This window comes from Rhinopithecus roxellana, chromosome 3 (genome assembly GCF_007565055.1).
Source record: "Rhinopithecus roxellana isolate Shanxi Qingling chromosome 3, ASM756505v1, whole genome shotgun sequence".
Classification (NCBI taxonomy): domain Eukaryota; kingdom Metazoa; phylum Chordata; class Mammalia; order Primates; family Cercopithecidae; genus Rhinopithecus; species Rhinopithecus roxellana.
Window position 1 is genome coordinate 166,390,295 of NC_044551.1, and position 27,818 is coordinate 166,418,112.

General features: G+C 41.5%; 1 protein-coding gene across 2 annotated transcripts in view; it reads right to left on the reverse strand.

Moving 5' to 3' along the window:
- The window catches only part of RNF130 (ring finger protein 130), a 109,932-nt gene that overhangs the window by 29,425 nt on the left and 52,689 nt on the right, over positions 1-27,818 (reverse strand). For both annotated transcript variants that reach the window (XM_010380962.2, XM_030926863.1), the window contains exon 3: positions 24,436-24,686. In XM_010380962.2, coding sequence (XP_010379264.2) covers positions 24,436-24,686 — 251 coding nt within the window. The remainder of the gene's footprint in view (positions 1-24,435; positions 24,687-27,818) is intronic.

Genomic DNA, 27,818 nt, shown 5'->3' on the forward strand with positions numbered 1-27,818 from the left:
ATTGAATTCATGGGGTTCTGGGTGGCCAGGGACATGTTCCAATATCAAAAACACGTTAAAAGGCAGTCCTACTCTGGCAAGGTACTTCCTAATTTCAGGGACAAAGCACTATAAAACCAATTCAGAAAGAGTTCCCACTATTCGGTCCTCCCTGTTTTGCAATTAAAAACTGGTGGATGGTATTTATAATTTCCCTTCTAGGCTGGGGTTTAGTAGCTTTATCAATAAGGGCAGTCTTGATCATAGACCTGACTGCATTTGCACAAAACAAATGCCTGAAGTCTTAGTTCTCTCTTCTCTTCCTTACTACTAAATGTCCTTTGTGGCATTTCCCCCCTCAGATAGGGCACTTTCATCAACATTAAAAATCTGTTCAGAAAAATAACCTTTCTCCTGAATGATTTTCTTAATGAAATCTGGGAACCTGACTTGACTGCTATTTCTTGTCAAAAGCTACTTCTCCTGTTATCTTGTCATTTTTAAATCCAAATCTCTTTCTAAACTTTTCAAACCAACCTTTGCTGCCACTGAATTCTCTAGCTTTATATCCTTTGCTTTGCTTTTCCTCAAATCACATTGGATACTATAGGTATGCCTTCCTTATAGAAATCCTGCACCCAAATAAAGGCTGCAAAAGGTATTTAGCAAAAAGTATACCGTTTTTGTGCCTGTTGGTGTAGCTATTGCAATGGCTTCATGAGTAGATTTTTCTGTTCTCTTGTGTGTTTTAAATGATATGCTAAGTCATTCCTTGTGAAATGGCAGCACCTGTGCTGAAGACCTCTATCTATGGTACGTATCAAGCAATACAACTTTTTCTTGTAATGTCATGACTTCTCTCTGCTTCTTGGGAGCATTTCCAGCATCACTATGGCACTTCATACAGGTCCCATGGTGTCATATTCAAGGTTCATGAAGTTGCACTAAATACAATGAAAACTACGTGAGAACTACAAGAGATCACTTTTACGGCAATAATCAACCTACTGGAGGGGCAAACTGCTCATAAGGGTAGGTCACATGACATTTTAAGTGGATACTGGCAACACCTGCGATCACAATAGCAACAGGTGGCTATGAAACTGTTCCATTAATACATTACATACTACCGTTAATTTTATGCAGTTACAATTTAACACAGTTTACATTTCTTTCAACTATGACTGCTGCCTTGTATTTGTGTGTTTTAATAATTGTTAACTTTTTACAATGGATCTTTGTATATTTTATGATAAATGATAAAATAGGCTAGTATCTACATGTATTTTAAATATGATGACATACCTTTTTCCACTTTTGTGTGATCTCTTCAATTTCTTTCATCAGTATCTGAGAATATTCCTTGGTTAAATTTATTATTCTTACGTATTTTATTTTTATGTGACCTGTATATAGGACTGCTTTCTTGATTTCCTTATTATCTAATTTGTTACTGGCGTATAGAAATGATACTAACTTTTGGTTTTTTTTTTTTTTTTTTGAGACGGAGTCTCGCTGTGCCACCCAGGCTGGAGTGCAGTAGCCGGATCTCAGCTCACTGCAAGCTCCGCCTCCCTGGTTTACGCCATTCTCCTGCCTCAGCCTCCCGAGCAGCTGGGATTACAGGCACCCGCCACTTTGCCCGGCTAGTTTTTTTTTGCATTTTTTTTTAGTAGAGACGGGGTTTCACCGTGTTAGCCAGGATGGTCTCGATCTCCTGACCTCATGATCCGCCCGCCTCGGCCTCCCAAAGTGCTGGGATTACAGGCTTGAGCCACTGCGCCTGGCCGAAATGATACTAACTTTTGTACACAAACTTTGTATCCTCCAACTTTACTGAATTTATCAGGTTTATGAGTTTTTGGTGAACTCTTTTGCTTTTTTTCTACATATGGTCACATAACCTGAAAAGGGAGACAATACTCTTTACGATATGGATGCCCCTCCCTCCCTTTCCTTTCCTCCCTCCCTCCCTTCCTTTCTTCTATTTTTTTTCTTAGAGACGGGGTCCCTACTCTCTCACCCACGCTGGAGTGTAGTGGCGTGATCATGGCTCACTGCACCCTGGACCTCCTGGGCTCAATCTATCCTCCTGCCTCAGCCTCCTGAATACCTGGGACTATAGGCACACACCACCACACCTGGCTAATTTCTGTATTCCTTGTGGAGAAAGGGGTCTCCTCACATTGCTCAGGCTGGTCTTTAACTACTGGGCTCAAGTGATCCGCCTACCTTGGTCTCCCAAAGTGCTGTGATTACAGGTGTGAGCCACCAAGCTTGGCCACCTTTTATTTCTTTCTATCTTCTGACTGCTCTGGCTATGACTTCCAGTACTATGTGGAATAGAGGGGTGGTAGGTAGAAGTGGGCATCCTTGTCTTGAACTAGTTCTTAAAGGAAAGTTTTTCAGCTTTTCCTAATATGATGTTAGCTGTGGGTCTTGTATATCCTTCATTATATTGAAGTATGTTCCTTCTATACCTAATTTGCGAAGAATGTTGAATTTTACCAAATGCCTTTTCTGTGTCTATTGAGAATATGGTATTTGTTGTTCCTTTATTCTGTTGATGTGATACAATTATTGACTTGCGTATGTCAAAATGTCCATCCCTGGGACAAATCCCATATTATATCGCTGTGTTACCTTTTTGATGTGTTGTTGGGTTCACTTTGCTTCGAACTGGGTTGAGGATTTTTGTGTCTATGTTCAAGGACATTGGCCTGCCGTTTTCTTATTTCATTGTGCCCTTTCCTGGTTTTAATATTGGAATAATCTGGGTCTGGTAGAATGAGTTAGAAAGAATTCTCTATTCTTTCACTTTTTGAAATAGTTTCAGAAGAACTGACATTAATTCTCCTTTATAAATTTGATGGGATTTGGCGGTAAAGCCATCTGGTCCTGGGTTTTTTGTTGAGGGGTCATTACTATTTATTGCTCTGTTCATGTTTTCTGTTTCTTCTTGGTTCAATGTTGGCAGGTTGCATGTGGCTAGGAATGTATCAATTTTCTTTTTTTTTTTTTTATTTTTGAGACAGAGTCTTGCTCTGCCGCCCAGGCTGGAGTGCAGTGGCCGGCTCTCAGCTCACTGCAAGCTCCGCCTCCCGGGTTCACGCCATTCTCCTGTCTCAGCCTCCCGAGTAGCTGGGACTATAGGCGCCCGCCTCGTCGCCCGGCTAGTTTTTTGTATTTTTTAGTAGAGACGGGGTTTCACCGTATTAGCCAGGATGGTCTCGATCTCCTGACCTCATGATCCGCCCGTCTTGGCCTCCCAAAGTGCTGGGATTACAGGCTTGAGCCACCGCACCCAGCCGGAATGTATCAATTTTCTCTAGGTTTTCCAGTATGTTAGTGTACAGTTCTTCACAAACCTCTGATGATCCTTTGTATTTTGTTGGTTTCAGTTGTAATGTCTCCTTTTTCATTTCTGATTTTATTTGAGGCTTCTTTTATTCTTGGTCTTTTAGCCATTTATCTATTGAAAAAACTACCTTTTCATTGTGTTGATCCTTTGTATTGTGTTTTTAGTCTCTATTTCATTTAGTTCTATGCTGATCTTTATTATTTCTTTCATTCTACCAATTTTGAGTTTGGTTTATTCTTGCTTTTCCAGTTCCTTGAGGTGCATAACCAGGCTCTTCATTTGAAATATTTCTAATTGTTTGATTTAGGCATTCATTGATATAAACACTTCCCTCTTAGCACTGCTTTTGCTTTATCTTGTAGGTTTCGGTATGTTTTATTTCCATTTTCATTTATTTCAAGAACTTAAGAAATATCTTTCTTAGGCCGGGCGCGGTGGCTCAAGCCTGTAATCCCAGCACTTTGGGAGGCCGAGACGGGCGGATCACGAGGTCAGGAGATTGAGACCATCCTGGCTAACACGGTGAAACCCCGTCTCTACTAAAAAAATACAAAAAAATACTAGCCGGGCGAGGTGGCGGGCGCTTGTAGTCCCAGCTACTTGGGAGGCTGAGGCAGGAGATTGGCGTAAACCCGGGAGGCGGAGCTTGCAATGAGCTGAGATCCGGCCACTGCACTCCAGCCTGGGCGACAGAGCGAGACTCTGTCTCAAAAAAAAAAAAAAGAAATATCTTTCTTAATATGTTCGTCAACCGTATGGTAGTTAGAGATCATGTTGTTTAGTTTCCATGTAGATACTATTTCCAAAGTTCATCTGGTTATTCAGCTTTATTCCACTGTGTTCTAAGATGCATGATATTATTTTTATTTTTAAAAATTTGTTGAGACTTGTTTTGTAGTCTAATTTATAGTGTTTCTAAAGAATGTTACATATGTTGAGGAAAATGTGTATTCTGCAGCAATCTGATACAGTGTTCTGTAAATGTCTGTTACGTCCATTTGGTACACAGTACAGTTCAAATCCAATGTATTCTGTTAATTTCTCTCTAATCTGTCCAATGCTGACAGCAGGTGTATTAGTTTGTTTCTATGCTGCTATGAGGAAATACCCCAGACTGGGTAATTTATAAAGAAAAGAGGTTTAATCAATTCAGTTCTGCATGGCTAAGAAGGCCTCTGGAAACTTACAATCATAGCAGAAGGCACCTCTTCACGGGGCAGCAAGAGAGACAATGAGTGCCAGCAGGGGAAATGCCAGACGCTTATAAAACCATCCCATCAGATCTTGTGAGAACTCACTCTCTATCACAAGAACAGCATGGAGTTAACCGCCCCCATGGTTCAATTACCTCCCACCGGGTCCCTCACATGACACATGGGGATTATGGGAACTATAATTCAAGATGAGATTTGGGTGGAGAGAGCCAAACCATACCAGCAGGGTACTGAATTTCCCAATCATTATTGTATTGGAGTGTATCTAACCCTTGAGGGCTAGTAATACTAGCTTTACTTATTTATGAGTGCCATGGTGTTGGCTGTAAAAATATTTTGAATTGTCATATCCTCCTGCAGAATTGATCCCTTCACTATTATCTATTTACATTGTCTTTTTTACTTTTTTACATAATGTCTGTTTTATCTGACATAAGAATACCTATTCCTACTTGCTTTTGCTTTCTGTTTGTGTAGCATATCCTTCTCTATCCCTGCACTTTCAGTCTATCTGTGCGTCTACGTATCACACAGTTGTGTCATTTTAAAAAATCCATTCAGCCAGGCTGTATCTTTTAAGTGGAGTATTTAATCCATTTAGGTTCAAAGTTAACAATGATATATGACATTTTGTTCCTGAAATAGATTGTTATCCAGCTGTTTTCTAAATTCTTTATTTTTTCTTGTCTTTGTAGTTTCATGGAGTTCTGTCATGGTGCCAGTTGACTCCTTTCTCTTCTTCGTGTAATTGTTTTATGAGACTTGTGAATTTTATACTTTCATGTGTTTTTATGATGGCGAATATCAACCTTTTGTTTCCATGTTTGAGACTCCTTTGAGCATTTCCTATAGTATTAGTCCAGTGGTGATGAATTCTCTTAGTGTTTGCTTGTCTGAGAAAGACCCGATTTCTCCTTCATTTACAAAGTTTATTCTAGCTGGATGAAAATTTTTCTCCTTGTAGCACTTTGAAAATAGCATTCCATTCTCTTCTGGCTTGTGTAGCATATCTTTCCCTATCTGCTGAGAATGTCTGTTGTTTGTCTGATGGAGCTTCCTTTATAGGTGACTAGGTGTTTTCCTCTTGTTGTTTTTAGAATTTTTTCCTTCACACTGACTTTAAGCAATCTGATGACTATATGGTCATGGTGAAGTCCTTTTGCAATGTATTTGCCTGTTGTTAATCTTTGTGCCTCTTGTATCTGAATGACTACACGTCTTGCTAAACTAAGGAAGTTGTTTTCATCAATTATTTCCTTAAATAAGTTTTCTAAACTCCTTGCTTTTTTCTTCTTCCTCTGAAACACCAATGACTCAAAGTTTAGTTGCTTTATATAGTCCATGCTTCTTGGAGGCTTTATTTATTCTTTTAAAGTCTCTCTTTTCTGTATTTTTGTGCGACCAGATTCATCCAAAACACTTGTCGTCAAGTTGTGAGATGCTTTTCTTCTACCTGATCTAGTTCAGTGACCCCCCCAACCTTTCTGGCACCAGCGACAGGTTTTGTGGAAGACAATTTTTCCACAGACTGGAGGGTAGGGGATGGTTTCAGGATGATTCAAATGCATTACATTTATTGTGCACTTTATTTCTATTATTATTAAATTGTAATATATAATGAAATAATTATACAACTCATCATAATGTAGAATCAGTGGGAGCCCTGAGCTTGTTCTCCCACAAGTAGATGGTCCCATCTGGGAGAGATGGGAGACGGTGAGAGATCATTAGGCATTAGATTCTCATGAGGAACACTCAACCTAGATGCCTTGCACGTACAGTTCACAATAGGCTTCACACTCCTATGAGAATCTAATGCCACCCCTGATCTGAGAGGAGGCGGAGCTCAGGCAGTAATGCTAGCAATGGGGAGTGACTGTAAATACAAATGAAGCTTCAGTCACTCACGGGATGCTCAGCTCCTGCTGTGTGTCCTGGTTCCTAACAGGCCATATAGACCAGTACTCATGGTCTAGATAACTGTTGGGAACTGCTGGTCTAAATCATGGTTAAAGCTTTCGAATGTATTTTGTAATTCCTTCGATGAATATTTCATTTCCAGGAGCTGTTTTTAAAATAAAAAACTTAGGCCGGGCGCGGTGGCTCAAGCCTGTAATCCCAGCACTTTGGGAGGCCGAGACGGGTGGATCACGAGGTCAGGAGATCGAGACCATCCTGGCTAATACGGTGAAACCCCGTCTCTACTGAAAAGTACAAAAACCTAGCCGGGCGAGGTGGCGGGTGCCTGTAGTCCCAGCTACTCGGGAGGCTGAGGCAGGAGAATGGCGTAAACCCAGGCGGCGGAGCTTGCAGTGAGCTGAGGTCCGGCCACCACACTCCAGCCTGGGCGACACAGCAAGACTCCGTCTCAAAAAAATAAATAAATAAAATAAAACAAAAAATAAAAAAATAAAAAACATATTATTTGACATTTTGAGGATTTAAGGATCCACTGTTGGAGAATTACTGTATTTTTTTAGGGGGTGTGTCATACTATCTTTTTCATACTTCCTATAGTATTATATCGATTTCTTCACATCTGCACAAATAATTGCTTGTCCTTATTTTTGAATTTGTTGTTGGACTGCACATTTTTTAATCCTGAGGATGTTACTATGATGTAATTTGAGTAGGACTGTTTGATTTTGCTTCTGGGTGTGTTCAGTAGCAAATACTCTATGATTTCCTTGGATATAAACAATCTTAGTGTGGTGGATTTCTCACATGCTGGTTATAACAGTGGTGTACTGGGTGGGTGAGCTGGCTCATAACCTCCTGAGAAGCTGGGGTGGCATGAGCAATGGTGGTAACAGAAGTCATGAGAAGCTTTTCTTGTTCCCAAGTGCTGTGTACTTGTGTAAGCAGATGTTGTAATGGGCTGTGTAGGTCAACCTCAGGTCAGCAGGTGGTAGTTGCAGGTCAGAGCTGGTTGCAGTTCTAACAGTAAGGTTTATGACTTATCTTTGTTAACCAGGAGAAGTACTTAAGTGTCCCATGCAATGGGATGGACCAGGGAAAGCTCAGTGGTTTGGGTCTTACACTCAGCCTTGGGGAAGAGGAGGGGACTGGTGGGGAGAGGTGAAGCTGGGTAGAGCTGGACTGGGCAAGACAGCCATTTGGTCTCCCAACAGCAGGCACAACCACTGGCTCTGACAGGGATCTAGGGACAGTTGCCAGACCCTGCAGAAATGCCTAGGCAAAGATTAGAGCAACTGATATTGCACCAGTGTCCCTACACAGGAAGGCAAAGGCAAACCGGCTGTTAAAACCAGGCAAACAGTATGGGACCTGCCTCTCTCTCACTCTCCAGAACCACCGGGACTCATTTCCTCATCCCAACCACAGGAATCAGACAGATCATACAAAGCCTTCAGTCAGCAAAGCTGCCTTATGCAGTAAAACTTGCTACTGGGGCCAAAACCATACCTCTCAGGCAAATCTCCTGCTCCAGTCCCATGATGGGGGGGCAGGGGTCCAACTCTGGTGCCCGAAGCTGGAGGCCCAAGCTGTACTCATTTATCATTTCTGGCTGTGTGGGCCCCTTTCCTATCAAAGACCCAGTGTTCCAATCGTGGCATGAGACTTTATAATGCTAACAGATGCTGCTGCTGCTAGGTCACAGGATTCCCACACAGCCTGCCATGAGCTAGGATTGAGAATGTAGTCCTCTTATCAGCCACCAGGTTTGGGAAAATGCATGAGATGCATCCCAGGTTGTTCCTTCTCAATGTCTCTCAGCTACTCCCTAAGTAAGATCGAGGGCTTGGGAGGCTCAAGGTGCTCTCCTGTGGCCTGGATTGTACAACTCCCCAGTGGGAAGATGAACTGCAGAGGACACTCACTCCCCATCTCCTGTATTGGGGATTTTCTCAGTTTTTAGCCAGACTCTGCCAGGAGAACTGTCTCCGAATTTTCTCTTTCTCAGTGTCTGAAACGTTCTGTTTAATTCCTGTGTTCCTTCTTGGATAAAAGTTAATGATGTGACTACGTGCACACTATTTTGCTTTTTCCAAGTGGGTCAGGCATGCTGGAAAAGCCTCTAATTTGCTGGCTCTGGGGGAAAAACCCATACAAAGACTGTGTTTTCTATTTCTGTGAATAATATCACTGGCATTTTGATAGGGATTACATTCAATCTGCAGGTCACTTCTGATAGTTACTGTCATTTTCACAATATTAGTTATTCCTCTCCATGAACAAGGGATGTCTACTTTTTGTTCTCTCTTCAATTTCTGTCATCAGTGTTTTACAGTTTTCCTTGCAGACATTTTTCTTCTCTTTGATTAAATTTATTCCTGGGTATTTTATTATTTTTTGGTGGCTATTGTAAATAAGATGAACTTCTTGATTTATTTTTCAGTGACTTAATTGTTGGTGTATATACATGGAACTGATTTCTGTATGTTAATTTTGTATTCTGCAACTTTATTAGTACTAAAAGAACTTCCAGTAATAACATGTTAAATAGAAGTGGTGAAAGTGGGCATCCTGTGTTTTTCCACATCCTAGTGGAAACATTTTCTGCTTTTCCACATTCAGTATGATGTTGGTTGTGTGTAAGTCATATACAGCCTTTATTGTGTTGAAGTATGTTCTTTCTATACCTAACTTGTTAAGAGTTTACATCATGAAGCCACTTATCAAATGCTTTTTCTGCATCTACTGGCATTACCACGTTTTTTTATTCTTCGTTCTGTTGATGTGATGCATCACATTTATGGATTTGCATATTTTGAACCATCCTTGTATTCCCTGGGATAAATCCCACTTGTTCATCATAAATGCTCTTTTCAACGTGCTGCTGGATTCAGTTTGCAGGTATTTCGTTGGGGGTTTAAAAATTTATGCTCATCAAGGATACTTGTCTATATTTTTATTTTGTTGCATCCTCATATGGTATTGTTATTAGGGTAATGCCGGCCTTGTGGACTGAGTTTAGAAGAGTTCCCTTCTCTTCAATTTTGTTTTTTTTTTTAAATTAATTAATTAATTAATTTACTTATTTTGAGATGGAGTCTCGCTCTGTCGCCCAGGCTAGAGTGCAGTGGCACAATCTCCGCTCACTGCAACCTCCGCCTCCCAGGTTCACGTCGTTCTCCTGCCTCAGCCTCCCGAGTAGCTGGGACTACAGACGCCCGCCACCACGCCCAGCTAATTTTTTGTATTTTTAGTAGAGACAGGGTTTCACTGTGTTAGCTAGGATGGTCTTGATCTCCTGACCTCATGATCCGCCTGCCTTGGCCTCCCAAAGTGCTGGGATTACAGGCGCGAGGCACTGCGCCCAGCCTCTTCAATTTTCTGGAAAAGTATGAGAAGAACTGGAATTAGCTCTTTTTTAAATGTTTGGTAGAATTCTGCAATAAAGGAATGAAGTGCTGGACTTTAATGGGAGACTTTTAATTACAGATTCACTCTCATTACTCTTAACTGGTCTGTTTGATCAGGTTTTCTATTTGCTTTTGATTCTATGTTGGTATATGTGTATGGGAAAATTTACTAGTGGTTTGTCAGTTTTGTTTTTTCAAATATTTTTATTTCACTGATCATCTGTATTGTTTTAGTCTTTTTTAAAATTTTATTTCTTTTGGAGACAGGGTCTTGCTCTGTTGCCCAGGCTGGAGTGCAGACTGGCTCACTGTAACCTCTGCCTTCTGGGCTCAAGTGATTCTTCCATCCAGCCTCCTGAGTAGCTGGGATTACAGGCGCACACCAACACGCCTGGCTTGTTTGTATTTTTATTTCTAGAGATGACATTTTGCCATGTTGCCCAGGTTGGTCTTGAACTCCTGGACTCAAGCAATCAGACCGCCTTGGCCTCCCAAAGTGCTGGGATTACAGGCATGAGCCACCATGCCTGACCCTTTTGTCTTGATTTCACTTATTCTTGATTTGAATTTCATTACTATTATTATTATTATTATTTTTGCTTCTTCTGATTTTGGGTTTGCTTTGTTTTCACTTTTTTCTTTGAGACAGAGTCTCGCTCTGTTGCCAGGCTGGAGTGCAGTGGCATGATCTCGGCTCACTGCAACCTCTGCCTCCTGGGTTCAAGCAATTTTCCTGCCTCAGCCTCCCAAGTAGCTGAGACTACAGGTGTGCGCCACCATGCCCAGCTACTTTTTGTATTTTTAGTAGAGACGGGGTTTCACCATGTTGGCCAGGATGGTCTCGATCTCTTGACCTCATGATCTGCCCACTTTGGCCTCTCAAAGAGCTGGGATTACAGGCATGAATCACTCTGCTCAGCCTGTTTTTGCTTTTATAATTCTTGAGATACATCATTAGATTGTTTATTGCAAAACTTCCTATTGTTTTGATGTAGGTGTCAATTGCTATGAACTTCCCTCTTCAAACTGCTTTTGCTATATCCCATAGGTTTTGGTATGTTCTTTTCATTTTATTGAAGAAATTTTAAAGTTTCCTTCCTAATTTACTCATTGATCCATTGGTTGTTTAGGAGCATGTTTGTAAATTTCCATGTATATGTACAATTCCAATAGTTTATATTGTTACTGATTTCTACCTTTATTCCATTTGTGGTCAGAAAAGATCCTTCGTATGATTTTAATTTTTAAAAAGTTTTTAAAACTAAGAAACAGCATCTGACTATATTGCCCAGGCTGGTCTCAAACTCTTGGACTCATGAGATCCTTTCTGCCTTACCTGCCCTAGTAGCTGGGACTACATGCAAGCAAAACTGAGTCCGGCTGATCTCAAATCTTTTCATTTTGTTGAGACTTGATTTGTGGCTTAACATGTGGCCAATCTTGCAGAATACTCTACTGGTGATGAAAACAATGTGTATTTTGCAACTGTTGTATGAAATATATTGTAAATGTGTTACTTCCATTTGGTCTAAAGTGCAGTTTAAATCCAGTGTTTCTTTATTTTTTTGAGATGGAGTATCGCTTTGTCGCCCAGGCTGGAGTGCAGTGGTGTGATTTCAGCTCACTGCAGCCTCTGCCTCCCAGGTTCAAGTGATTCACTGCCTCAGCCTCCCGAGTAGCTGGGATTACAGGTGTGCATCACCATGTCTGGCTGACTTTTGTATTTTTAGTAGAGACAGGGTTTTGCCGTGTTGGCCAGGCTGGTCTCAAATTCCTGGCCTCAAGTGATCCGCCTGCCTTGGCCTCCAAAAGTGCTGGGATTACAGGTGTGAGCCACAGTGCCCTGCCTGTTTTTATCTGATACAAATACAGCCACTCCTGTTGAGTTTTTATTTCCCTTTGCGTGGAATATCTTTTTTGCACCCCTTCATTTTTAGCCTATATGTGCCTTTAGAAGTGAAGTGAGTTGGCCGGGCATGGTGGCTCCCCAGCACTTTGGGAAACTGAGGCGGGCGGATCACTTGAGGTCAGGAGTTCAAGACCAGCCTGGCCAACACGGTGAAGCCTCATCTCTCCAAAAATACAAAAATTAGCCAGGGATCGTGGTGGGCACCTGTAATTTATTCAGGAGGCTGAGGCAGGAGAATTGTTTGAACCTGGGAGGCAGAGGTTGCAGTGAGCCGAGATTGCACCACTGCACTCCAGCCGGGGAGACAAAGCAAGACTTCGTCTCAAAAAAAAAAAAAAAAAAAGAAAGAAAGAAAGAAGTGAAGTGAGTTTCTTGTAGGTAGCATATGATTGTGTCATGGTTTTCAAAGATTTCATTTCACCAGTTTATGTCTTTTAAGTGGTGAAATTTAATCTGCTTACATCCAAGGTTATTACTGGTAGGTGAGGACTTATTCCTGTCAATTTTTAATTGCCTTCTGGTTGTTTCATATATCCTTTGTTACTTTTGTTCTCTGCTACTGTTTATCATCAAGGTTTGGTGGTTTACTGTAGTGCTAAGATTTGATTCCTTTCTCTTTCTCCTTTGTGTATCTGCTCTCTATGAGTATGAGTATGAGTTTCATACTCTTGCATGTCTTCCTGGTAGTGAATACTATCTTTCCCAGATGTAAAACTCTCTCAAGATGTATAACTTTCTCAATTTTTGTCTATTTCACCCCCATTTCTGAAGGATGGCTTTGATGGACACAATATTCTTTCTCGGCTAGCAATTTTCTGCTTTAAGCACTTTAATTCTATCATTCCATTCTCTCCTGGGCTGTAAGATTTCTGTAGAAAAATCTGTTTTTAGTCTAATAGGGATTCCCTTATGTGACTTAATGCTGTTCTCTTGCTGTTTTGTGAACTCTCCCACTCTTGACAATTTGACTATAATGTGACACAGGGAGGATGTTTTCAGATTTACTCTTTGGGAACCACTGGGTTACCTGGATCTGGTGTCCATATATCTCCATAGACTTAGGAAGTTTTCAGATTTTATCAAATAGACTTTTAATGCCTTTCCCCTTCTCTCCTTCTGGAACACCCATAATACAAATATCTGCTTGCCTAATGTTCCATAAGTTTTGTAAGCATGCTTCATTATTTTTCATTCTTATTTCTTGTCTCTGACTTGTTAATTTCAAATAACCTATCTTCAAGTTGAGAGATTCTTACGTATGATCGAGTTTGCTGTTGAAATTCTTCATTGTATATTTTCATTCACTGAATTCTTTAGCTGCAGGATTTGATTCTTACTTTTTTGTTCGATTTCCTGTTCATATTGTGAACTGTTTCCCCAACTCTGTTGATGTCTATACATGTTTTCTTCTATCTCTCTGAGTTTCCATATGATCATAATTTTGAATTCCTTTTCTGGCAATTCATTGAGGTTTTTCCCATTGTAGTGTGTTACCAGGGAATTAGGTTCCTTTGATGGCGTCATATTTCCTTATTTCATGTTTCTTGTGTCCCTGTGTTGATGTCTGTGCATCTGGTGGAGCAAACACTTCTTTCAAATTTTCTAGAGTGGTTCTCATGAAGAAAGATTTTCACCTACAGTTTAGTCTTAGTGTGCCAGTTGGGAAGGGTGTGGTGACTATGTTTCTGGATAGGTGAAGTGGTACAGTGTTTGTGCAGTTTCAGCTGAACTCAACATCAGCAGTAACCATGGGTGCCTCAGTGGTATAGGCTGTGGATGTCTGTGGCAGTGGTGTAAGTTGTTATCCTTTCAAAGGCCTTTGGGGACCTACTATTCTTGCTTTCCCCACAATGAGGAGACTTGGCCAAAGTGATCCCTGTTGGTGTGAAGTCTGATGTTACCTACAAGCAGCTGCAGCAGCACTGGATTCCAGGAGCACGTGCTCAGAATGACTATGGGACCATGTCCTAGGCTCAGTCTCACAAATCTATTTGTGGCACCTGTGGCAAAGTAGGATATATGTTACCCACACGGTCAGGATCTGTGACTGTGAGGTACTCACTAGTAGCTTGGACCTAAGGGTCTACATTGTGGCTGTGATTCTATCCCTGGGAGTTAGGGCGTAACACTGGCCTGACTAGGTAGAAGGGGCATTCTGGAAGTTTGGGTCAAGGGTCTGGCTGCAATTCAGGAACACGAGACAGCAGGGCTCAGTGGCAACTAGGGTCCCACTGAATGAAGCACCATACGCTATTGACTATAGACCCTCAGATGGTAGGGCCCAGCAGTATCTTAGATCTGTGAAGTCCAGTGCAATGACAGCAAGTATCCCAGCTGTTGTGTGGACCCAGCATGGGAGGGGAGGATAGCACAGTGATAATTCCACTCTCCAAGAGGAAGGTTATCTAAGCAGCTGAGCTTCTTGAAGACTAGCACAGGTTCAAGCAAGCAGGGTACTAGAGTTCTGTGGCCTGTAAGGGCAACATGTCTCAGCTCAGTCACTGCTCTATTTCTCTGGGACATGGTGTACTACATCAACTCATTCCTGGCATGCACAACAGCTCAGTTTGGCCAAGGCATCAATTCCTCAAAGGATAAGTGCTGCTTCAGCTCAGGCCCAGGGGGCATACTCTTTTGGGTGGGCCAGGTACCATTTCCCTGGGATGCTGGGAGCTGCTTCAGCTTAGGTACCGGGATGTGTGATCACTCTGGAGGGCCAATGCACCACTTCCTGGGATGCATGGCGCTGCTTCAACTGAGGCACTGGGGAGGCATGATTGCTCTGAGTGTTCAAGGTACTGTTTTCCCAAAATGCAGGATACTGCTTCAGCTCCCATCCAAATCTGTGGGGGAAAGGATAGGTGGAGTGGCTCCATCTCTGCGTGGCTCAAGAACAGAGCCAACGGTTGCACCCAGCTCAGCTTACAGACGTGGGGCCACTGTGCTGGGGTTGTTTGGTGGCAGCTTAGCCTCAGGAACAAAGGGAAGCCATGACTACTTGCCCCTGGAGCAAGACATACTTCAGTCACAGCTCCAATTACAAGATGGTATAGCACAGCAGCTGTGTGGGCCGCCGGGGTTGGGGCACGGTGCCAGTTCCTTCTCTGTGGGGTACACAGCCAGGTGGACTCAGCTGGGCTTCGTGCCTGTGAGGACTGGTGGGAGCCCCAGTGGTGAGGTCTGCAGGTACCCACAGTGTTGAAGGGGCTGCTGGGATCCTCTCACTTACCTCCTCACCACAGTGAGTTCTTCCTGGTTCCCAGCTGATCCTGGTTAGAGGATGGGAGAGTAGAGGCCCAGCGTTTCCTTCCCATCTCTCTGTGGCTATCTCTGTGGGTATCTGAGACGTCTGCGCTCTCAGAGCTTCTGTCATTCCTCGGATGCACTTCTGTACTCTCCCTCTGTTATTTTCATTAAGTTGTTTATTTATTGTTCAGGCTTTTCTTGTGAGGAGGACAAGTTCTAAGGATTTCTAATGGGTCATTTTCCTAAGGTAACTCAGATCTGGGTTATTATTATTATTATTAAGGAATTTGAGGAGATTTTACAAGAATCTCACTGCTTCCATGTTGTTCAGATCAGAATTCTACCGAAGAGTTTTGAACAGAAAAGTTCCTGATGCTATCTGAGGCTTGGAGAACGAAAATCTTGCCTCCACAGGAGGCCCAGGTAGGGTCTCTCATAGTTCAGAGACAAGAAGAGCCTGAATTAGGCAAGTAGCAGTAGGGAAATAAAGAAGAGCACAAAGTCAAGAAAAATTCAGCAGGCAAAACCAACAGAACCTCATGACTGACACAGAGGCACGCACGAAGTGGGGGGTTTGAGGAGAGGTGCCCCCAGACTTCTGGCTTGGTGACGAGCGTGTGAGAGTGCCTGCCATCACACTGCATTATGGAATAGCCAAAAGCAGAGAGCAGGTGCTGGTGGCGGCAGTTCAGTCTTTAGCAAGCTGATGTGAATGCATGTAGGGTATCTAATCAGAGACCTACAAATATTTAGATATATCATATTTTCCACCTCTGAACTTTGAACACCTCTTACAGCAAAAGGACAAAATATCTCTTCTCTGTGTTAGGTATTAATGTCAATACCTTCACTGTAATTTTTCTTTGGACTTAGCTTCAGTATTACTACCTTCTTCTGAATTATCCTTTGAGTTTTTAATCAGTCCTTCAACATTTCCCATCACTTTGTGACGGGTAAACCTGTGACAGGTGTAAGTGTCTATGTATGTGTGTATAATCTGATCTCTTACTGGAATCTGTCTAAAAGCCACTATTTTTTAAAAATAATTTTTCATTCTAAGTCTACCTGCATCCTGCTAACTCTCAAGTACCTAAGATGAGGTACAAAATTCTTTCATGAAGATCGCTTTTTATTAAGGTCTCTTACCTTCACCTAAATTCCATGCCATTAAGCCACTGTTTTTCAAGGTGTGGTCCATGGGACAGATGCATTAAATCTACCTTGAATGCTTAATAATGTATAATAATAAAATTGATACTAACTAAGGTTTATTCAGTACATACCATGTGCTAGGTACTGTTCTAAGCCCTTCACAAGTACTGACTCATATTATCGTCACAATCATTTTATGGGAAAAGAACTATATTATCCCATTTTACAGAAGAGGAGATTGACGCAGAGATTAAATAATTTGCCCACATCAAAAGCTAGTAAGTAGGCCCTATCCAGACTTGCTGAATTAAGGGGAGGAAAGATCTTGGAAATTTGCAATTTTAAAAAGTGCTCCCGCCCCTAAAAGGAGCTCTCACATGATTCTTTTGTATACTAAAGTTGAGACTCACTAAACTAAGTACAAACCCTAGTTTCAAAGCATTTTCCCACACACATGCTACCCACTTACTGATAAATTCTCCATACTTCACACTGTGCCCTAATCCTTTAATAATAAAACTCCTCAAATTTACATCTCATCACACACAGAGTGTTAGAAATGACAAAACCACAGAAAGGCATCATTTTACAAAGGAGAAAAACCAAGCCCCAGAAAGAGGTGAGGTGATCTGTCTGAAGTTACTAAAAGTATTCAGACTAGGACCATAGATCTTCTTTCTACTCCAGTTCTTCCTCCATTGTAAAATGCTGAAAAGACTTTGTATAGCACACAGCTTGAGGGGTTCGTTAGGGGCCAGATTATCTTATCTCATCTGGTCAAAGCTGCAACAATAAACACTATTCCATATTTGAAATCAAAGTGGCAAAATGTTTGAATTGGTAGAAAACAAGTTACAACAATTCATACGACTTAATCTAACAGGAATAGTTTGTTCAAAGCCAGATGGTTCAGAGTATATTAAGGATAGGTCACTTGGATGAAATTCATCTCAGGTTTCACCATTCAGTAATCAGAACTCTCCCATAGAATTAGAGTAAGTCTGTTATCTGCACAAAGTAGGGTTTTCTTCTTGTAAACACTAGGGAAATCTAGGTAAAGGATCTTTCCCCAATGCAAAGTGCCTTGTAGTCTTCACCCTCCTTCATTCATTCACCACCACTTTTTTCCATTTTTTCCCTCAAAAGAAGCATCTGTTAACTCTTTTCCAAGAAACCATCTGCCTGTGCCCAGATCACTCCTCTCCTCTCTACATAACCTTATTTTACTAACATCATCTTCCTTTGTTCTTCAATATTTCCTCCTTTCATAGCTCCTTCTCCCTAAGTCTCTCGCATCAGAAAAGAATCGTATATCACTCCACTGCTAAAAAACTGTACTGATGGCCCGGCATGGTGGCTAACGCCTGTAATCCCAGCACTTTGGGAGGCCAAGGCAGGTGGATCACCTGTGGTCAGGAGGTCGAAATCAGCCTGGCCAACATGGCAAAACCCCGTCTCTACTAAAAATACAAAAATTAGTCGGGTGTGGTGGTGGGTGCCTGTAATTCCAGCTACTCAGGAGGCTGAGGCAGGAGAATGGCCTGAACCTGGGAGGCAGAGGTTGCAGTCAGCTGTTATCGAGCCATTGTACTCCAGCCTGGGCAACAGAACAAGACTCTGTCTCAAAAAAAAAAAAAAAAAAAAAAAAAAAAAAAAAAAAAAAAACAGTACTGATTATAGAATAAAGTCTAACTTTCTTATGTGATTCATGCCCTTCATAGTCTAGTGACAATTTTTTCATCTAATATCAGTTCAACAGTCACAAGTCTCCTGCCCACTCTTCCTGATGTTCCAGTCATTCAACTCTTTCATCTCTCTGTGGAAAATGATCCGTTTGCCTGACTTTCCTTCATCTTCATCTGATGAAGTCTTATTCATCCTTTAAAATTCAGCTCCAAGGTCACTACCTACCTTCTCTGTGAAGTGTCCTTGACTCACACTGAGAGTAACATCATTCTGCCCCCAAAGAATAACTCTTATACCACACAGTATTTTGACTGCATCTGTCATTCGAACAGAAGGTAAGCTCATTCTTGAATTCATTTAAATATTTACTGAGGCAGTGTGATGTGCCAGGCCCCATGCTAAACCCCAAAGGATATAGAAATGAATTATCTTCCGAAGACTATGATCTTAAGAGCATATTTTGTGCTTCAAAAAAAAATCAGATCTTAAGCCTCTGACATGTAATATTTAGAAGGCATATAATACAGTCTCTGTATATGAAAAGTGTTATTTACTTACAAAATAGCAGGACATTAAAAAGAAGGTATCAGAGTATCTGCAGTATCTTTTAAAAACTGGTAAGATAATAACTTCTCAGCTCAAACATCTATTTCTCCTTTCCAGTTCTTTTGGAATTGTTAATCCTTAAGAAACATAATGAACAAAATTCACTCTGCCATCCAAAATGACAAAAGAAGTCTGTTTGGGGGCAATATAATCCTTTTCTGTAGGACAAATCTTGGCAGTATATACAATACTTCCTCTCTCCCAATTTGGAAGAAAAAAAAAAAACCTTTTGAACCCACCATTTTTCAAAGATTAACTGTACTCATGCGAAGTTTTAGCTTTTCTCTGACACAGGAATGTTCCATGTATTTCCACACCCCCTGACAGGCAAATGTATTCTCCAATTAGCTACTCACTGACCTTTCATGATGAAAATAGGCAATAAGAGTGTACTTCATTTCAGCAACCCTGAGATATTTATAAAGTCAAACAATATTATATACACGTTATGGCAGGAAGCTTTTACAACTTTTAAATACTTTAAAAAGCATATTCATTTTCACTGGGAAGTTTTAAGAATACATTCTAAATTCAGGAGTCCATTAAGTTGTAGAATATTTTACATCTGCCCCATTCCTAAACAGTAAAATGAAAACTTCATCGTTCTGCTTTAGAAACCAAATTGGACCACTTTGAAATTAAAGGTGCAATATTAACCATGTAACTGTTAAAACATTTTACATGTTTCAGAAAATCCTTAAGCATTCATTCAAAATAAAGGTAACAAACATCTACCCTTTTGTGTAAAATAACTATCACTGACTTAATTCGAAAGTGACATTTAAGTTTACCATCAGTGGGAATCTGATCTAGACCTATAGATAGTAATTAGATGCATTCTGACAGTTTTCCAGGAAGAGCAAACCACAGACACTCAGCCATGAACTGAAAAGCCAAAGCATTAGATTCTTATATCACACGCAAAATGTTCTCAATTGTGAGCATTTTACTATGCTTAGAAAGTTATTTACAACGCATGGACCTCTTTGGCAACATGTTCTACAGGAAGAACTGCTTCATGATAACAGTTTGTGGGGGCCGGGTGTGGAGGTTCATGCCTTAATTCCAGCACTTTGGGAGGCTAAGGCAGGAGTATCACATGAGGTTGGGAGTCTGAGACCAGCCTGGCCAACATGGTGAAATCCCATCTCTCCTAAAAACACAAAAATTAGCCAGGCATGGTGACGGGCACCTGTAGTCCCAGCTACTCGGGAGACTGAGGCAGGAGAATTGCTTGAGACCAGGAAGCAGAGGTTGCAGTGAGCCAAGATTGCGTCAGTGCACTCCAGCCTGGGTGACAGAGCGAGACCCAGTCTCAAAAACCAAAAACAAAAACAGTTTGTGGGAGAAAATCAGAGTCTGTCCTTAAACTCACTGGTTTTCCTTTGCTAATATTCTGGCTTCTCTTTTAAAATAGCCAAAGGTTTCAACCAGTCTAGCTGCTGCCACCTTCTTATTAAACTTTAATAAGCTAAGCTTTTTAAGCCACATAAAAATTTCATCAAGCATTTGTCAACCTTAGGGAAAACGGAAGGAGGAAAAAAGGTCAGAACATCACTTTCCACCACAGTAGCATCTGGAGAGAGACGCTTTGGAAGGATCCTGCATGCAGTCAGCCGCAAAATAAATGCTAGGAAACAAGCTCGCTGTTTGTGGCCTGCACCAGATGGCGATTACGTTTACTCCCTCATCACCCGCAGGCCCCACACTGGGTGCTAATTAAAGCACTATCTTCCAATAGCAGGCTCCTGGGACAACTGTGAGCCTTTGTTCCAACGTCCTCGGAATGTGTTGCATGCAGTCCACTACTACAGGCCTGCCTGTCAAGAACACCACTTCAGAGCAGCTCCTTACCATTTTACTTTCAGTGTTTCATATGTCAACATATTTTAAAAACAAATCTTTAGTGTTTTTTTTTTTTTTTTTAAACTAAACTATTACATGCTATAGGAGGGAAAAAGAGGTGGGCTGTCTGGGGTCCTCAAGACATGAGAAACCGGTGGTGGGTTCCAAGCTTCCTTACTTCCCCCATAGATCCCTGACAATGTGCTGCAGAAGCCTCCAACCTGGAACTGCCAACAGGACCAGAGCACCCCCACCACCCCGCCCCACAAAAAGCCAAGAAAAGCCCAACTCCTCTAGCCAAAGTACCAGGAGAAGAACGGCCTAACATCAGAAAACACCTGCGGTAATACTCATTCTACTCCAGCCAGGCGCCAAGGGAAAAATCACAATCCCCCTCCCACCCTGGTCTCACAGAGCCCAGTGGGAATAGCCAGCCCGGCTCCTCAGGAAGGAAAACTGTGCACACCGGTCTAATTAACATCCAGAGAACACGCCACCCAACAGCAGAATATTTTTTCCAAGCACCAAAGAAACACTGACTAAGACAAACCACATCTTAGATCATAAAACCTCAAGAAACAGAAGGGGACTGAAATCATAGAGTATTTCTCTGAGCATAATGGAATCACACTAGAAATCAGTAACACTAAGATAATAGTAAAATCTTGGCAGGGCACGGTGGCTCACACCTGTAATCCCAGCACTTTGGGAGGCCGAGGTAGGAGGATCGCTTGAGGTCAGGAGTTCAAGACCAGCCTGGCAAACACAGTGAAACCTCATCTCTACCAAAAAATACAAGTTAGCCAGACATGGTGGCATACGTCCATAATCCCAGCTACTCGGGAGGCAGAGGTAAGAGAATCACTTGAACCCGGGAGGTGGAGGTTGCACAGAGCTGAGATCATACCGGTGCACTCAGGAAAGGAGTAAACATAATGAAGGAGTAAACGTAATCGCCATCGGGTGCAGGCCACAAACAGCAAGCTTGTTTCCTAGTATTTATTTTTAGTAGAGACGGGGTTTCACCGTGTTAGCCAGGATGGTCTCGATCTCCTGACCTCGTGGCTTGCAGTCTGTATTTTGTTTTGTTCAACCTCTTAACAAGGTCTTCGAAAAGCAAAAATTTCTACTTTTTATGAAGTTTATTAATTTTTTCTTTTATGAATTGTGCTTTTGGTGTCAAGTCTAAAAACTCTTTACTTATCCCTAGATATCCCAAAGATTTTCTACTATTTTTCCTGAAAGTTTTATATTATGTTTTACATTTAAGTCTGTGATTAGTTTATTTGAAGCCTTTGCTGTTTTCTAAAGTAAGAATTAAGTGCTATAAATTTCTCTCTCAACACTTCTTTAAGGTTGTGCCTCACATATTTTGATATGCTATATTTTCATTTTCATTCAGTCCTATGTATTTTTTTCTTGAGACTTCTTTTATCTATACATCGAGAAGTATACTGCTGAATTTCCAGTAGTTTAGAGATTTTACTTTTTTCTTCTCCTTTTGAGAGAGGGTCTTACTCTGTCACCCAGGCTGGAGTGCAGTGCCACGATCACGGCTCACTGCAGCCTCTGCTTCCCAGGTTCAAGCAATTCTCGTGCTTCAGCCTCCTGAATGGATGGGGCTACAGGCGCATGGAACCTTGCCCAGCTAAGTTTTTGTGTTTTTAGTAGAGATGGGGTTTGCCATGTTGGCCAGGCTGGTCTTGAACTCCTGACCTCAAGTGATCCACCCACCTTGGCTTCCCAAAGTGCCGGTATTACAGATGTGAGCCACTGCGCCCGGCCCGTGATTCCACCTATTTAACATTCTTGAAATGACAAAACTATAGAGATGAGAAACCGATGAGCGGCAGATTAGGGAAGGGGTTTGGTTATAAAAGAGCAGCACAAGGGACCCTTGTGACGGAACTGGTCTGTATCCTGACCGTGATGTTGGTCACGTCAATCTACACATGCCACAAAACTGCACAGACTAAAGACAGACACACACACACACACAAATAAGTACAAATTAAACTGGAGAGGTGGGGAGATTTCAGTGTATTCAGGAAGATCAGTGGATTGCATCCATGCCAATTTCCAGGTTATGATACTGACCACAGTTGTACAAGATGTTGTTACTCAGGGAGAAAATGAACGAAGGGGATAAGAGACCTCTTTGTATTTGTATTATCTCTTACAAATGCAAGCAAATCTACATTTTCCCGAAATGCATATAACCTGAAACTAATCATGAAGGAACATAAGACATCAGATAAACTCAAATAGAAAATAATCGATCTGTACTCTTCAGAAACGTCAATGTCATAAAACCAAGTAAGAAGAGACAACTGAATGCAAAATCCAATGAGCTCCAATCAATCCAGGATTTTCTCTGCTATAAAGGTCATTATTGAGCCAGTTTTACAAAACCCAAGAAAGGTCTATCAATCAGATAATGTATTACATCAGTGCTAATTTACTGATTTTGATAACCACACTATGGTTATGTAAGAGAATGTTCTTGTTTTTAAAATATATAACGAAGTATTTAAGGGTAACATGGCATCATATCTCAAACTTACTCTCAAATAGTTTTGTTAAGGTAGATATACAAAGGCTGAGGGTGGTGTTTATACCCATAATCCCAACAATTAGGGAGGCCAAGGTGGGAGGATCATTTGAGCCCAAGTTTGAGACCAGCCTGGGAAACACTGCAAGACCTGGTCTGTGCAAAAAATTAAAACATTAGCCAGGCATGGTGATGCATACCTTTAGTCCTAGCTACTCAGAAGGTTGAGGCTGGAGGATCGCTTGAGCCCAGGAGTTGGGGCTGCAGTGAGCCATGACTGCCACCACGCTCCAGCCTGAGTGACAGGGCAAGGCCCTGTCTCTTAAAAAAATTTTTTTTAATTAAAAAAGTATAGATACATAGAAAAGGAAATATAGTAAAACATTAACAGCTGTAGAATCTGAGTGAAGGGAATACTTGACACTTATCTTGCACATTTTTGTTAAGTCTAAAATTACAAATATAAAAATTATCAAAATAAAAAAAATTAAAAGTGCACAGGCAGAGCCTGGCACATAAAGCTTCAAAAAACTACAGTGTTTGGGTATTTTACATCTACTTTCAGATGAAGAAAGAAGTTGAGATGCTAAATAAACTGTCCGTCAGGGATGAGGGATCATGGGAAACCAGCGGTACAGGAGGGATGTGAGCTGAGACCGGTTCCATGTCAAAGTCTGTGCTGCTTCCACTAGAAAGAGGAAGGATAAAAATCCCAATGTCCCTGTCCCCACAGGGATTTGAATGTACTGTGTCAGGAGAAGACAGTGTTATACAAAAATTGGCTTCAAACCACTCTCCAACCAAGTCACTTCGTAGTTTTCCACATGCAAAGTCTAGGATAGGGACCTAACAGCCCGAACCTGGCTCCTAGGGTGGGTATCCTGTCCACAGCACATCAAACAAACTTAAGTTGCCAACTGACAGCCACCATCTCCAGGCCTTCATACCAGGGAAGCACACTGCTTGTCCTAGGTTTATTCACTCAACCCAAATTCCCTGAGCACCTCAGATGTGCTGTCAACGGAACTTCTAGGATGACTATCTTAGAGAAATGTGTTCTGTTGCTCCTCCCCACCTCACCCTTACCAACCATGTCTGAGCTTAGATGACAGAGGTTTTTCATTGATTTCGTTTTCTAAACAGATGATACTTTCCCAGTTCAAAATTCACATGGGAAAGAATTTCACACAGGAAGGGGTAGTGTGAAGTCTCCCTAACCCCCCTCCTAGTTCCCATTTCCAGAAACATCCAAAGTTACTAGTTTAAAAATGCAACTATGTGATATTTCTCCAAATTAATAGAATTATCTAGATAATACTATGATATCAAGCTATCTACCTGAATAGACTGTTCTAGGTGATCACAACAAATGTAGTACCCTTTAGGTTATTTTAAATATCCCTTAAATACTTATGTAGACATTTTCAACATATTAAAATGACTGAGTAAGGTAACAACATTTTTTAAAAGAAAAAACATGTTAGTAAGATGCATGGACACGACAGATGTCTGTGAACTCTGGCTGGTAAGAACCAATCACTGTTGAGTACTGAGCTCACCTGGTTCCTGTCGCGTGCATTTGTGTACCTGATCTTCTGAATGAAGTAGAATATGAGCCATGCTGAAGAAATAATCATCAAAACAATAAAGGATATTGACACGAAGACTAGAGAGCCACGGCTGAAGTTCTTCGGTGGCATTCGAGTTCCAACAGCTATTGTCATTTGTACAGAGATGTTTTTCTCCAGATAACTCAAAATATCCTTACCCCTCAATTCTGTTATCATGACAGCAATAATATCTCCAGTGCCTGTAATATAAAATAAATATATAACTCAAGTGACATTTAAAATTCATAGAAACATCAAATATATAAACACACTACTTAGGTAACTACCATATCTGGTAATGCAAAGGACATGCGAACTCCACTTCTCAACTGAAATGAAGCTGCAGCTGGGTATGCTGGCACCCAGTGGGAACATGTAATTTGTTGTGTGGTACTTAAGACTTAAACAGACATAAGGCATAGAACGATTGCAGTGTTAAGAACCATATTAACTTGTCTGACAACTACATTTAAAAAAGATTACTAAACCAACCAAATGTGACAACAGACAGCAATATAACATTACACAGCAATAGAAGTGTATCAACATCATGGTAGATTTACACTGTAAAACCTTTTCTATTTTAAAATGATCTTCAGAAAGTCTTAATTCCTTAAGAAATGGAGTAAAGTGCTGTTTTTATAGCATAAATTGGTACTTCTTGCACTAATCTAGGAACATTCATGGAGCACCCACTGACTGTAGAACTAGTGCAAGGAACAAAAACTACAGGATACCACGCTTTCTAATCTCACTGAGACACAGGACACACAGCTGGTAACAGAGCTACAAAGTGCCAAATGGTGGTACCTTTTATTAGTGACATCTGAAATTAACTTGGGTCTTACGTCCAGACTTGAGTGGAGTGAGGCTCCTTGCTAGTTTACCCCAGAACTCTTCTGGAAATCAAACGTTCCAGAGACAGGTCCAGGCTTCAACACTCTGGACTAGTTTGGCATCAAAATACCTCCAGCCTCTAATAGTTGTCCAGAAGTCTGCCCACAGTCACAGGCTATGTAAGTTAATTACGACGATAGTCTTAAGTTGCTTTATAGTTACCTAGACCTTTCCCCTATATAATTTCCAGAAGTAGTAACATTAGAGGAATTGAATATCTATTACTATGGACAGCAAGAAACTGCTATCCCTTTCCTCCTCCACAAGGGAAATAACTTCCCAGTGTCTTTTAAGAAAACAGAGAAACTTCAGGCTGGGCGCGGTGGCTCAAGCCTGTAATCCCAGCACTTTGGGAGGCCGAGACGGGCGGATCACGAGGTCAGGAGATCAAGACCATCCTGGCTAACACGGTGAAACCCCGTCTCTACTAAAAAAAATTAAAAAAAAAAAAAAGTAGCCGGGCGAGGTGGCGGGCGCCTGTAGTCCCAGCTACTCGGGAGGCTGAGGCAGGAGAATGGCGTAAACCCAGGAGGCGGAGCTTGCAGTGAGCTGAGATCCGGCCACTGCACTCCAGCCTGGGCCACAGAGCGAGACTCCGTCTCAAAAACAAAAAAAAAAGAAAACAGAGAAACTTCTATCAATCTATCAGCAATTGTCCTTTCACAAGCTGAAGCTGCCGGTGGCAACATGTAACTTCTACACATGCCTTCTCCAGAGAGCCCCTGAGAGGGACTAGGGTCATTAGAAGGGAAATAAATATTTTATTTTGGGAAAGATAAAATTATAACCACTTATTTGAATCTAAATAAGGTTTGTACATACAAATGTAAACCAACAAAACAAACAAGCAAAAGTCCCCAAAACTTGTCCTTTTCAATGCTTCTTCAATGAATAACACACTGAAATATTTTGGTTTTACATGTTTCATTTATCATATTTAGTTAAAAGAACCACTGTGTTACATGCAGTCACAGAAGACTACATGCAACTGAAAAAGAAATTCAACAAGGCTGCGTGCAGTGGCTCATGCCTGTAATTCCAGCACTTTGGGAGGCTGGGGCAGGTGGACTGCTTGAGCTCAGGAGTCCAAGACCAGCCTGGGCAACATGACGAAACCCTGTCTCTCACAAAAACAGGAAAATTAGCCAGGCATGGTGGCACATGTCTGTGTTCCCAGATACTCAGGAGTACTCCTCATACTCCACCCCTAAAGCCTGAGGTGGGAGGATCACTGGAGTCCAGGAAGTTGAGGCTGCAGTGAGCTAAGATCACATCACTGCATGCCAACCTGGGTGACAGAGTGAGACCCTCAAAAAAAAAGAAGAGAAATGTAACAGTAAAAGGAGTTTTACAGAAAATGTAACCCAATGGAACATATATCTTTTTACTACCTTACTCAAAATTCTTACAGCCACTTTATTAGAAGAGCAGTTTATCAGAATACTGATTAAAAATCCACAAAAAACTATAAAATTAAAGCAAGCAATAAACATCTAATTAACGTCTAATTACCTTTCTGAAATAAGAGTTTTCATCAGTAAGTTAGAGACAATCATAAAATAATGCTAAGCCACTTTAAATTTCCCTTTAGAAATCTCTTTTAAAATGTTGTTCAACAGGCCATGATCTGTGGTATAAGATACCAGGTATGGCTATAAAGTAACTGAGACGGATCCCACAAACAACATATGACAATCAGTCTCATTGCTTTATAATCACACCAGGTACAAATGGTTTTAGAAATCAGTTGAGGCTCCCTCTTGAAGACTCAAGCTGGAAAAGGAGTAGGGAAAGCTGAACAGGTAGCCAAGGAAACCAATCCATGTAATTCTATTCAAAGAACACTAAATAAGAACACCAACTAATTTCAACAGGGAAGCTGTTTGGGAAAAGAAGTGTGTAATTATTTCAACTATCCATTCAACAATATTTATTGAATACATACTATGATAAGGCTCCTTTCACCTCTTAAAGAGAGTAGAAAATTACCTGCTCTTGATGCAAAAATCCACGTGCCTTCAGGAGCAAAGGGGAACCTTTCGGACTAGGGAGAGAAGCCGATCGCAGTGGCGTCCTTACAACAGCACAGACAAGGGCCGGGCAGAGGAGCCCGACCCTGCCGACCAGGCAGGAGGACAGCAGAGAGGCCAGCAGAACGAAAGTCCACCACCAACACTTGCAAAGGACTGGAGGGTTAGCCACCTTAGGTCTTAAACGTCTTACAGAATCTGGGGAAAGTTATACAGGAGTCCCCTCCTAGGAGAAAGGGCCTTCTCCCCAAACTCCACCCCTAAAGCCTGATAGGGTTCAAAGACCCTGACCTAAAGCTGCCTCAGACACTTGACTTTCAAAGATCTGAGGAGCTCTGGCCCAGCTTCAGGAGGGATACACACACCAAAGGAAATGTAGGCATCAGAATAAAGGCCCGGTCAGAG